Source organism: Otolemur garnettii, unplaced genomic scaffold (genome assembly GCF_000181295.1).
Source record: "Otolemur garnettii isolate 467f Iridium unplaced genomic scaffold, OtoGar3 scaffold00101, whole genome shotgun sequence".
In the NCBI taxonomy this organism is placed as follows: Eukaryota; Metazoa; Chordata; class Mammalia; order Primates; family Galagidae; genus Otolemur; species Otolemur garnettii.
In genome coordinates, this window is record NW_003852496.1 from 3,292,224 (window position 1) to 3,304,411 (window position 12,188).

Below are 12,188 nucleotides of genomic sequence, written 5' to 3' on the forward strand. Positions count from 1 at the left end.
TTTAAGAAATGTCCCTTCTATACCAATTTTCTTAAGTGTTCTGATCATAAAGGGATGCTGGATGTTATCAAAAGCTTTTTCTGCATCAATTGAGAGAAGCCAGGTGACTTCTTACTGCATCTCCCAGAAGTGTTTGTCTGCAACCAGTTGGAAACGCTCAAGTGTTCCTTTACCACAGACACATGGAGGAGCACGCAACTAGAGGACTTTTCATTAAACAGCAATTGGGATGATCCTTAGAGCAAAATATTAAGAGTGGAAACTATTTCTCCTTCATTAATGATACTCAAGAGAACTTCCCTACAGATGCCACTTCTAATGTAAATACTGACCTATCTACCTTTATAATGAAAATAAGCAATAATGAAGAAAACCATACATACCTTCTTCAGTGAAGAATTTTTCCACGGGTCCTATGAACTGATTGATTTCATTAAGCTCATCTTGCTTAACTTCCGGAAATGGGAAAACTTCTTTCTAAAAAAACAACAAATATTTACTAAAAATGTTTAGCAATCTGCCATCATGGTTACATCAGTTAAAAGGGAGGAAAAGTATGTGCTTATTTCCACACTGGCCAGCAGGACATTACCTACTGAAGGAATCAGAAAGCAACCCCACCATCCTCCTGGATCTTAAGAGATAGGATACCACCTGTGTCCATCTTTCTCCCTGGCTCAAGCAGGCTGACTCCTGATTTTGATCAGCTTTCCTTCTCAGTAACACTGGTGATGACTGTCCAATGAAACAATGAGCCCTTGACCAACATTTAGAAGCCCTGGGATCCAGTCCTTGAGTTCACGATTAATCATTGGCCTTCGACAAATCCCTTTGGCTCTCTAAGCTTCTGCTTTCTCACCCATCATGTGCAGGTAATACATACTCAAGAACCTTGTAAGAATTGGGGAAAATAGGGGATGTAGAGGCTCCTTACTGAAATATAAAATTCTACATCAATTACAGACACTGCACTGATAAGAATACACTGTGTTTATCAGGTCTGATACTGAGTCCCCCACCTTGTCCTTCCCTCTCAGTAACACCTGCTCCCTGTCTGTACAAGGAAGTAAGGTTATTGGCTGTGGAACCAGATCTACCGGGGCTCAACCACATCCCTGGATGTGTGATTTGGGCAACTCACACAGCCTTTCTCAGCGTCAGTTTCTCTTCTTATAATAATCCTATTTATCTCAGAAGGTGGCTGGGAGTCGCAAAAAAGGTCTTGGATCCTGGTTTTGCTCATGTCCCTACCTCACTGCCTAGAAAATGACTCCTAAAAAATGACAGTTTTTTTTCTTTTTTTTTGTAGAGACAGTTTTACTTTCTCACCCTCAGTAGAGTGCCGTGGTGTCACACGGCTCATAGCAACCTCCAACTCCTAGGCTTAGGCAATTCTCTTGCCTCAGCCTCTCCAGTAGCTGGGACTACAGGAACCTACCACAATGCCTGGTTATTTTTTTGTTGCAGTTTGGCTGGGGCCAAGTTTGAACCTGCCACCTTCAGTATATGGGGCTGGCGCCCTACCCACTGAGCCATAGGCGCCACCCGAAAATGATGCAATTTTCAATCTCTGTTTCAAACCAGTGACTGGCCAATGTTTCTGACCATCCAGGATACCCACCCTGACGCTGAAATCATGCTGCCATATTCTGAGCCCTTCAGGTTTTTTGGGCTCCAGCTGCCCCCTCAGCTGCCAGCACAACACAAGGTGTGGATGTAGACCCAAGGCTGTTGAGCAGTGACGTCTTGGGTCATAAGGTGCAAGCCCAGGAGCCCCTCCTCTCCTCATGGGCCCGCTCACCACCTGTATCCAGACAGTCTTCAAAGCAGTCTTCAATCTCCCCTTTGCACATTTCATCAATATCTGACTTGTCCACTTCAGCAATATGCTCCCAACTGTTTTCTCTCTGGCCAGGACACTGACTTACAGGCAGGTTCCTAACTAAAAGAGATAGCTGACTTGAAGAAATCTCTGCCCCCTCTAGGCGGCACTTGTGGCTTAGTGAGTAGGGTGCCAGTCCCATATACTGAGGGTGGCGGGTTCAAACTCAGCCCCGGCCAAACTGCAACAAAAAAATAGCCAGGCATTGTGGCAGGCGCCTGTAGTCCCAGCTACTCTAGAGGCTGAGGCAAGAGAATCGCCTACGCCCAGAAGTTGGAGGTTGCTGTGAGCTGTGTGATGCCGTGGCACTCTACTTAGGGTGATAAAGTAAGACTCTGTCTCTATAAAAAAATAAAAGAAAAAAGAAATCTCTGCCTCTGTTCATCCTGAACCACCCTGAAGGTGGTCTATCAAACCTGATGAACTTCTCCACTCTTCAGCCTCTCAGATCAAAGCTCAGTCTCCGTCTACATACATGGAGGCTTACTGTCACCTGGGCCTTGTGCAATGGGCTGTGGTAGAGAAGATGATTCTGAACAGTGGGGCAGACCAGATGAGAAAAGAGAGGCAGCCTGGTAACTAGTTGGCCTTCAGGTACAGTCACAGGGTAAATGCTACAGAGAGACAGAGACACACCTAGGGACATCAAAGAAACAATTCTCCAACAATGGTCAAATATCTCATGGGAGAGGAGTTTAGTTGCAATGTACAGTTTTGAAATTTTCAAAAGCAGTAGAACCTGTTATTCAAATAACTCTAGTGTAGAAACCAAATGTACAAAACAGATAAAAGCTAAGCCGCTCTCACTAAGGCTGCTGATGGGGACAACAGTCATCCACATATCACTCACATGACTTCCTCCTCATCCCTACAATAGTTCCAGAGGCACTCCAAGAATACCTCTGGCCCAACTGAGGCCAGTGACAATCAACAGCCTAGATAATCTGAAAGGTCTCTTCCTATTTTGAGAACCTAAGCATCACTGCCATGTTCCTGCTCTAATCCCAGTAATGCTACTGGAGATGATGTTAGCCTAATCTAAGGTATTAAAGGTAGGAAGGCCAAAAAGTAGTCAGATGCAAACACAGCTTGAAGGCAGAGAACACAGGATTGGCTGTGGGAGCAGATGTGGACTAGGGGAATAGGAGAAGTCAAAGGTGACTCCATGTACTTGGTCTGAACAAGTGGAACAGTCACCATTACTTGGATAAGAAAGCCTGGTGGGAAAAACAGGATTGGGTGGGGACCAGGAACTCAGATTTACATGTTGCTAATATCAGATTCCCATCAGGCATGTGGGTGGAGTTTTTGAGTACAAAGGTAGATTAAAAAAAAAAAAAACCAAACTGGTGTTCAGAGAGAAATCCAAGCTGGAGAAAGAAATCAGGGTCATCAGGATATTGACAGCATTTAAAGCCAGGACAGTAGATCATCTAGGGAATGGACGCTAAGCCATATCTAGATGAGAAGATATGGCTTAGCGCCCATAGCTCAGTGGTTAGGGCGCCTGCCATATACACCAGGGCTGGTGGGTTCAAACCTGACCAGGGCCTGCTAAACAACAATGACATCTACAACCAAAAATTAGGCAGGTGCTGTGGTGGGTGCCTGTAGTCCCAGCTACTTGGGAGGCTGAGGCAAGAGAATCACTTAAGCCTAAGAGTTGGAGGTTGCTGTGAGCTGTGATGCCACAGCACTCTACCAAGGGCAACACAAAGAGACTCTGTCTCAAAAAGAAAAGAGATGATGTCCACAGGCTGAGCCTTAGTAAACTCCAACTCCAACTAGATTAGTCAGAAACAGTAACCATTGTTTAACACTTAAGGGCCAAGAAGGAACCAGCAATGGACACAGAGAAGGACCAGTCAGTGACATATTTTATAATTCAGAGAATGGTAAGAACTGTGTTTAAGGAGCTGGAGAAGAAAGTGTATCCAAGAAGGAGGGGGGATAAACTGTGTCAGATGCCACTGAGGCATCCAGTAGGATGAGGACTGAGAACAGGTCACTAGAGGTCACTGCTCACTCTAGGGACTGGTCAGGAACAAAAGCCTGAACGGTAGAAAGGAGAGAACACTGGATGCAGAGCAGAAAGGAGAAAATCATCCTGAGTGGGTGACAAGGCCCAGGTCTAACCAGGGGGGGTGGATTTGCCATGAGCAGACAGTTCATCCGCAGTAGCAGAATGCAGATAAAGTGGACACACATGAGAGGAAGGCATAACTATGGTGGCAGAAGGTCTCCTCTGCTTGATTTTCTCAGTGACACAGGAAGCCAAGCTGACAGCTGAGAGTGAGAGTGGGGGAGGTGGTGCCACAGGGGTAGAGACAGAAACAGACACTCAAGACCCCTGTTCTTTCTTCACTATACTTGGGAGGCAGGAGATTCCAGGCCACAGCACCACCCAACCATCCTTTAAAGACCCAGCTCTGCAATTTCCAGCAGGGCAAACAGCTCTTAGTCTGGATCTCACCTTGTACATCTGGAGCACTGCTATAGAGGGATGAGCCTGACAACCTTAGTAATGTTCTAAGGAGAGCTACAGAATAACTGCTTCTCTGATACAGGATTAGCCAACGTTCTGCCAAGCTCCAAACACAGAACCTCTAGGAGGGGCGAGTACTGTGTTTACTCCCATTTTGTAGATGAACCCACTAAGGCAGGTGAACCAATTAGCCCAAGGTCACAGGACTAGTAAGTATTTAAGCCAGCGCTAATTGTATCTCTTCCGCTGCCCAGTATGTAACACTTTAAGAATCTCCATGCACTGTGTATTCTCACTAGGGCCCTACAACACAATCTTTGAGGGAAGACGTCGCTAAGCACCACTTTAAGGCTGAAAGAATCGCAAAGTCCGAGAGCCGTGATCAAACCCAAGTCTTTCAACTCTAAGAGGAAAGTGGGTTCTGAATAAACCCACTGAGTTATTACTGGCTGGTTACTACCGGCAGGGTAGTGTGACTGCGGAATTCACCTTAGGGCCAAATTTCTGTGGAACCTCAGTGGCAGGGAAAGGCTCACCCGGGGAAGGACGCCCTGGGGCCGCTGGAAAGTGACAGAAGAGTGGCACGGTCTCAGCTGTGTTTAGGAATAAGAAAGCCACCCACATGTCGAGGCCAGAACAACTGGGTGGGAACGGCTGTTTAGTGATCAACTTGCCTAGGATTTCCCAAATTCCCCTGACAAAAATTAGTTGGAACACGGCAACACCATATTTCTCAGGGCCCTGCCTTGGAAATGTTCCATCCTTTGCGTGGGAAGGGTCCAGTGGAATCCAAGCACCCAGAGTATTAACACGCCAAGCTCCCAGGGTATAATTCTCTGGCAGGTTTGAGGACTCTGACAAAGTTCGACCCCAGCTTTGCCTGGAAAAGGGCGAGAAACAGGAGCCAGACAGCATGGGTCCGCCCAGGGGCGCGTTACCGTCTCGATATTGCCCAGGAAAAGCTCTTTGGCGAAAGCTTGTATCGGTGGACTAGTGCGCAAAGCCCGCCGACTCGCGCCGAAAGCCACCAGAGGCTGGCAAGCGCGCGCGGCCACTGCAGTGCGCAGGAAGAACACGCAGCCGTTCATGCTGTCTCCAGTCGTCCGACCTCCGCACCTCCTGGCGCCTCTCACACAAGAGACGCGGCCTTGATGACGTCAACGGCATGCGACGCCACACAGTCCTCACTGCGCTTGCGCAGCGCACAGGCAGGCTACGTAGCTAGAGAAGCCAGAAGGGCGAGACCAAGACCTGTTTAACCACGTGCCCGTAGCCGCGCAGGCTGATGACGCCATAGCCTTTGCTTTTCACCAGTCCCACTGCGCTTGCGCGTCCCTAAAGCAAAGGCGATCGGGGTCGACGGGTAGCCGGGTTGTGTTAGGTTCCGGCTGCCATGGTCACGCGAGTAGGTGGGGGTGGGTCGGGGAGGAGGTGTTCGGTTTGTCGTGCGTTAGCGCTTGTTTCCGTGGATGCTGAATCGGAAGCGTTCCTAGGATGCTTTGCAGGTGTGCAAAAACCTAAAAGTATGGCCCAGCTTCCTCTCCTTGCCTGTCTTGCCTTTGGCGGCGAAGCTGTAAGGGAGTGTGGGGACATTGGCGGTGTTCGTATCTCCGCAGGGGACTCACGGTGCAGCTGTTCCATTTTTTATCGGATGGTGGGTTCTTGAGATTGGCATTGTATTGCTTCGTCTATGTGACATACACGTGAGAGGCGGAGGAAAGGTCGCCGTACGTACTTAGGGAAATCGGGACGTTGTAGCTAAATGTGTCGCAGCACCCGGGCGACTTAAAATAGACTCTTACACCGACAGTATAGAGGAAGGAACTTTTAATTGCCTGCCGGAACTCACGTGCCTTAAGGCCTGAAACTCTGAGTTCCAAGGAAACAGCTTTCTCCACTTTGATCCTTTTTTCTTCAGCTCAGTATCAGCTGCATAGTTACAGTTACGACAAAGGGTACAAGGAGCTAATGATTATATTTCTTTTTTTTTTTTACAGAAATGAATTTTTATTAAAAGCAGTAGAGTCTGAGCAGGAAGACAGTACAAAGAATGTAAACAATGAAAACATCACTACATTCAGCTCAGCCTGATTGAATGCTGAAAGACAACTCTAAATGCTCTACGTGTCCTCATTAGCAAGATACATTAATTCTGTTTTACATAGACAACACACTATAATTTTGATTAGGCAAAAATATTTTATCAAAGTTGGACCCAGCGCCAAATACTGGCATCATCACAAACAGCTACAAGAATACTGATATCCCTGCTAAAACTGGTTTGTCGAATAGCAGCACCACATTTATGATGAGTCAGTGTTGTACACTTGGCTTTATGAGGATCTTCTAAATCCCAAACATAAAGTTTGCCAACTTGATTGCCCAATGCAAGCATCTTTTGCCAGAAATCCATAGAAAACCTTACGTACCAATGTCACAAGTCACCCAAGAATAGTCACATTAGACTCACTGGGTTTAATTTTATCTATATCTTCCATTATGCCAGGTTTCCAGCACACAATGGCATTTTCACAAACTTAGAAAGTATCCAATCACCTAACCATCACACACAATCAACATAATACCTATGTATCTCTCTGGTAGAAAAATCAGGAAAATGAATTTTCTTTTTCTTTTTTTTTTTTTTTCTGAGACAGAGCCTCAAGCTGTCACCCTGGGTAGAGTGCTGTGGCATCACAGCTCACAGCAACCTCCAACTCCTGGGCTCAAGCGAGTCTCCTGCCTCAGCCTCCCAAGTAGCTGGGACTACAGGGGCCCGCCACAACGCCTGGCCATTTTTTGGTTGCAGCCATCATTGTTGTTTGGCGGCCTGGGCTGGGGATTCGAACCTGCCACCTTAGGTGTATGTGGCTGGCACCTTAGCTGCTTGAGCCACAGGCACCGAGCCGAAAATGAATTTTCTGGGAAATAAATGGCCTGTTAGTTTTATTTGGGTTATAATCATAAGATTCCTTAATTGCATTCATCATTCTCTTTAAATTGATCCTCCAAAGTTTAAGAGAGTGATCCATACCACAGGACATTATTTTTTCACCCAAAAGGTCATAGTCAGCCCTTAGAACTTCATCTCTGTGCCCTTCTATGCCTCCAAATATTGCCACCAGTGTCCGTTTGGATATTCCATGATTGTAAAGCATGATCTTTGCTTACTGACAAGAGCAAGATACAGAGAAGATTCGGATCTCTTGGATGGAATTTCAGCTCATTGATGGCATTCCCAGGGCCAACATAGTGCTCTATGCACTGCATCATTATAGGATTAATTATCCTAATTATGCCTCTGGATCCTGCTATCATAGGTCCATGCACAAGTGTGAAAGTTTTCATCAGCATCAGCATCCACAAAAGATTGCAACAACCAGATTTCTCCTTGTGAATGACATTCATACAAGGTAACTGTTGCGCCCTACAGTAGCAAATACTAGTGGATCTCCTTCTTTACTGTGCCAGTTATACTGAACTCCAAACAATGGTTGATTATGATCTTCCTCCAGACTATTTACACATTTGAAAGAATATTCGCATTTCTTTGACTTCTGTTTTCCCTTTCCCCAACTTTTCCTTCCAGGTGCATTTGATGTGTTTGTAGATGTACTGGGGCGTTCAGTGTTTGTACCACTTTCTATATTGACAGCATCATCATTCTCTCCAGAGAGGTCGGGGTTGCTGTTCTCATTGCTGCTCAGCTTCTGCTTCTCAGCTGCAGGCACATCTGTTCCCACTGGCACAGTCCACTCCGACATATTCCTCCTCCTCCCTCCAGGTTCCTGCCACCTTGGGCGGGGCCTCCGCCACACCTAATGATTATATTTCTTAAGAAACCAGGATGCTGTTTATTTGTTACGTAGCTTTTTCCAAGATTACTTTAGCTCAATGTAAAATTTGTTCTCATCTTTAGAGGACATGTTCTTCTGCAGCTCCCTTCTGCTGTCTCAGGATCACTAAGAAGCATAAGATTTATTTCTGCTTCAAATGTACCTTTAATTACAAAATACCAAAAACTGTTTCTCTATGTATTAACATATAAATATTAAAAATATAAAATACGCCGCCAGCGCCTGTATTTGCCCTACTCAAAGGAGTAGGGCACTGGCCCCATATACCGTAGGAGGTGGCAGGTTCAAACCTGGCCCTGGCCAAAAACTGCAAAAAAAAAAAAAAATATATATATATGTGTGTGTGTGTGTGTGCGTATATATATAAAATATGAGTTTAATTTTTCCTATTTGTAGCAACTTTGGGGACACCTTGTATTTTTTTTTTTTTTGGAAGAGAAAAAGAAAAGATACGTTCTGCCAGAGAGAGGTCTGGATAAAACTTTTTTGGAAAACACTAACACTATAAGGAGGACAGAGGAAGAGAATCTACAGAGGGAACAGAGAAGGGATGGGAACTATTGGGTGGGATGGTACAGGGCTGGCAATAGGAGCCCAACGGGAGGGCCCGCTTGTCAGGGCATCGCACAACTCAGTCACACCCTGAACGTGGCAAATCGACTTTCCCCCGGGATGTTAAGCTCCTACAGGAAGAATGCCTCTCTTCTCTTTACCCTCTTGTGCTTGTTGATCATAGCAATGACCAAAGTGTCGGAAAAGATTCCTGCCTCTGTTGTCTTAACTCTTTGAAACTGCACAAAATCCTATATTCATCTCAGCGTGTTAAGCACAGCCCAATAAAAGATTGAATTGCTGACACGGCATCAAGAAAACCAAGCTCAAAAACTTTCTTCGTTGCAAAATATCAGCAAGCATCTTTCATGGTCTGTGGCATCTGTTTTGTCTACTGTTAAAGGTTTGTTACCTGGTTTCTTCAGCAGTGGTCAATACTGGCCTATTTTAGCATTCAGCCTCAGAAGAAGGCATTTGAAAACAACTGCCTTTGTGAATTACCTCGATAGGTTAAAGAAAGAAAGAAAATGACATGTAAAAACCGTTTGAAGTTTGTCCTGCTCTACGTTTTTGCCAAAACAGATGTAGCCAGATGAGTCAAGTAATCTGATGATGTGTCCAAATCCTCTTGAGTGAACACAGGTCACCAAGTGAAAAATCTACTGGCACAAATTTTGCCCAAAAAATAGCAAAATTTTAAGGCATAATTTCTAATTACTCCAGTAGAGTATTAGCAAAAGAGTTCTGGCATTCTACTAGTTTATCCGTTTCTTGAAAAATAAGCGTAATGCCATTTATTGCACAAAACTTTTGTAAAAGGCAAACGATTTTTCTCCACTCTGAAGAGAAACCAGACTTTTGCGATGTTTAAGTGAAAATAATCTTCATGAAAATACGTAGCACAATCAAAAATTGTTCTTCCTGGCTCGGCACCTGTGGCTCAAGTGGCTAAGGCGCCAGCCACATGCACCTAGGGTGGCGGGTTTGAATCCAGCCCGGACCTGCCGAACAACAATGATGGCTGCAACCAAAAAAAATGGCCGGGCGTTGTGGTGGGCAGCTGTGGTCCCAGCTACTTGGGAGACTGGGGCAGGAGGCTCGCTTGAGCCCAGGAGTTGGAGGTTGCTGTGAGCTGTGAAGCCACGGCACTCTACCCAGGGGGATAGCTTGAGGCTCTGTCTCAAAAAAAAAAAAATTGTTCTTCCTATAGTGCTATAAAAATGAAAAATAGTCCCTGAGTGTTCCTTTCTTTCTTTCTGTACCCACATTGTTTATGGAACTGCAAATTAGTACAGCTTTTATGGAAAGAAGTATGGCGAGTCCTCAAATGACTAAAAGTAGACCTTCCGTTTGATTTTGCAACCCTATTAATCCCATTACATATACCCAAAAGAAAAAAAAGTCATTTTACTATAAGGACATTTGCACTTGAATGTTTAGAACAGCACGATTCACAACTGTAAAGATGGGGAAACAGCCCAGACGTCCTTCACCACATGACTGGATTAATAAACTGTGGTATATGTACAGTACGAAATACTATTCAACTATAAAAGAGGGAGATTTTGTACTGTAACAACCTGGATGGATTTGGAGAACACTCACATATTGCAGGAATGAAAAAACAAGCACCACATGTACTCAATACTAAGTTGAAACTAATGAATTAACAACTGTTTGCTCCCTTGAGAGAAAAACCCAAATTCCAGAAAAGGAGAGAGTGGAGAAGGTTTGTAAGTTCCCACCCAAAGGGTGCAAAGCGCGGGTATGTGGCACACTTCCTGGGTGAAGGAAACAGCTACAGCTCGGGCTCACCTGACAAGTGCTAACATTGTAACCCAACCGTGTGTGCCCTCATGTTACTCTTACATTTAAAAATCAGAAAAAAGTGAAAAATGGTAGCACCGTGAGAATTCCATCTTATACTTGAGTATTAGTCTTTGAGAGATACGTGTATTGTTTTAACAGTTTCCTTAAAACACAGAGGTTCCTATATTCACCGTTGGAGTGGGGAACTTGTGGCCTTGGAGCTTCATGAGACCTTCTGGATCCTTGATTGTGGCCTTTTGACTGAATGCCCATTTTACAGAATGAATCTTTTTAGTAAGTTGTTGTGAAGTACTATTACCTTCCTCGTCATACTTCTGAATGTTCTTCCTGTATAATCACACCCATAAACCTTTTCACGTTATAGCTTACCCAAAACTAGCACTCTTACTGAGCCGTACTCTTAGTGTGCCAGAAGGCTGATGTAGGGTCTCAGGAACACTGAGTAGAAAACCACTTCCAGATCCCTCACTATTAAGCTGAGGTAGGGATTGGAGTGACACATCTACAAGCCAAGAACCACTCACACTCACCAGCAAACCACCAGAAGGTAGGAGAGAGGCCGGCCTGGCCACACCCTCAGAGGGCCCGTGTCCTGCTAACATCCTGAACCCAGACCTCTTGCCTCCAGACCATACTTTGTTCTGGCAGCCCTAGCAAACTAACCCAGCGTGTTGCGGTTCTCGGCAGGTAGTGTTGTCAGAGATTGGGGCTGTGTCTTAGAGCCCACACACCCAGTGCTCCTGCTGTGGTTTAGAATCCACAGTCTCCTGATGAGGCGTCCCCACAGTTAGGCAATGTGGGGGAGTCCCTCAGGCATGACAGCCCAGCCTGTGGCATCAGTAGAAGAGAGAGCAGGATGGAGAAACAAGGCCAAGGCTACAAAGCAATTCTGCAGCACCTATGCGCTGGTGACCCTGGGCAGTGCGTTCATCTTTGAGCCCCCCACTGCACTGCCTATGACTTGTTGGTAGTGCTGTGGCAGAGGCAGCTAACAGCCCCCAAATCTCTGGGCCTCTATCCATAGCATGCTGTTGTAGTGTGAGGCAGCTGCCAGCTGGGGACTGCCTTCCCCGGCGCCCAGCCACCAGAGGACCCTCTCACAAAGGGAACGTGAATGGCAGTGTTACGTGACTTCTGTCCAGCCTGTACAAGGTGGGGGCTCTTCCTTGCTGCTTCCTTTCCATCAGCTGGAAGCATCGGACTCTAGGCCCGAGGGGCTGGCAGTGCAAGATGGAAGGAGCCTAGTTGTGAGCACCAACCGTCTGCAGGAAAGCCACATAAAACAGGGACTCCCACACTGGATGGTTATAGGAGCAGGAAATACGTATTAAGCCACTGACGTTGGAGGGAGTTTTATTACAATATCCAGCGTCAACTTGTTAACTCAAAAAAATGTCTTCCCAGCTTCACTGAAACATAAGTACAGTATGGGTGTAAACACAGTCATCCTTCCTAGGAGCTGGCATGTCCATCAGGCAGATTCATTGAGCCCCAAGCAACCACATTTGTATTAGCCCTACCCTTGTCTGGGAGCTAGTGCCCTCAAAGAGGAGCATACTACCAGCTGGTGGTTTTTTTTTTT

At 45.8% G+C, this 12,188-nt stretch overlaps 1 protein-coding gene and 1 pseudogene across 1 annotated transcript in view; both read right to left on the bottom strand.

The window, feature by feature from the left end:
- ACAD9 (acyl-CoA dehydrogenase family member 9) overlaps positions 1-5,455 on the bottom strand; it is a 41,671-nt gene extending 36,216 nt beyond the window's left edge. Inside the window, exons 1-2 of the mRNA XM_003796262.3 lie at positions 5,306-5,455; positions 384-477 (exon numbers count right to left, since the gene is read on the bottom strand). Coding sequence (XP_003796310.3) covers positions 384-477; positions 5,306-5,455 — 244 coding nt within the window. The remainder of the gene's footprint in view (positions 1-383; positions 478-5,305) is intronic.
- A 1,115-nt stretch (positions 5,456-6,570) lies between these two features.
- On the bottom strand, positions 6,571-8,148 carry LOC100951586 (annotated as a pseudogene).
- Between the last annotated feature and the right edge of the window lie 4,040 nt (positions 8,149-12,188).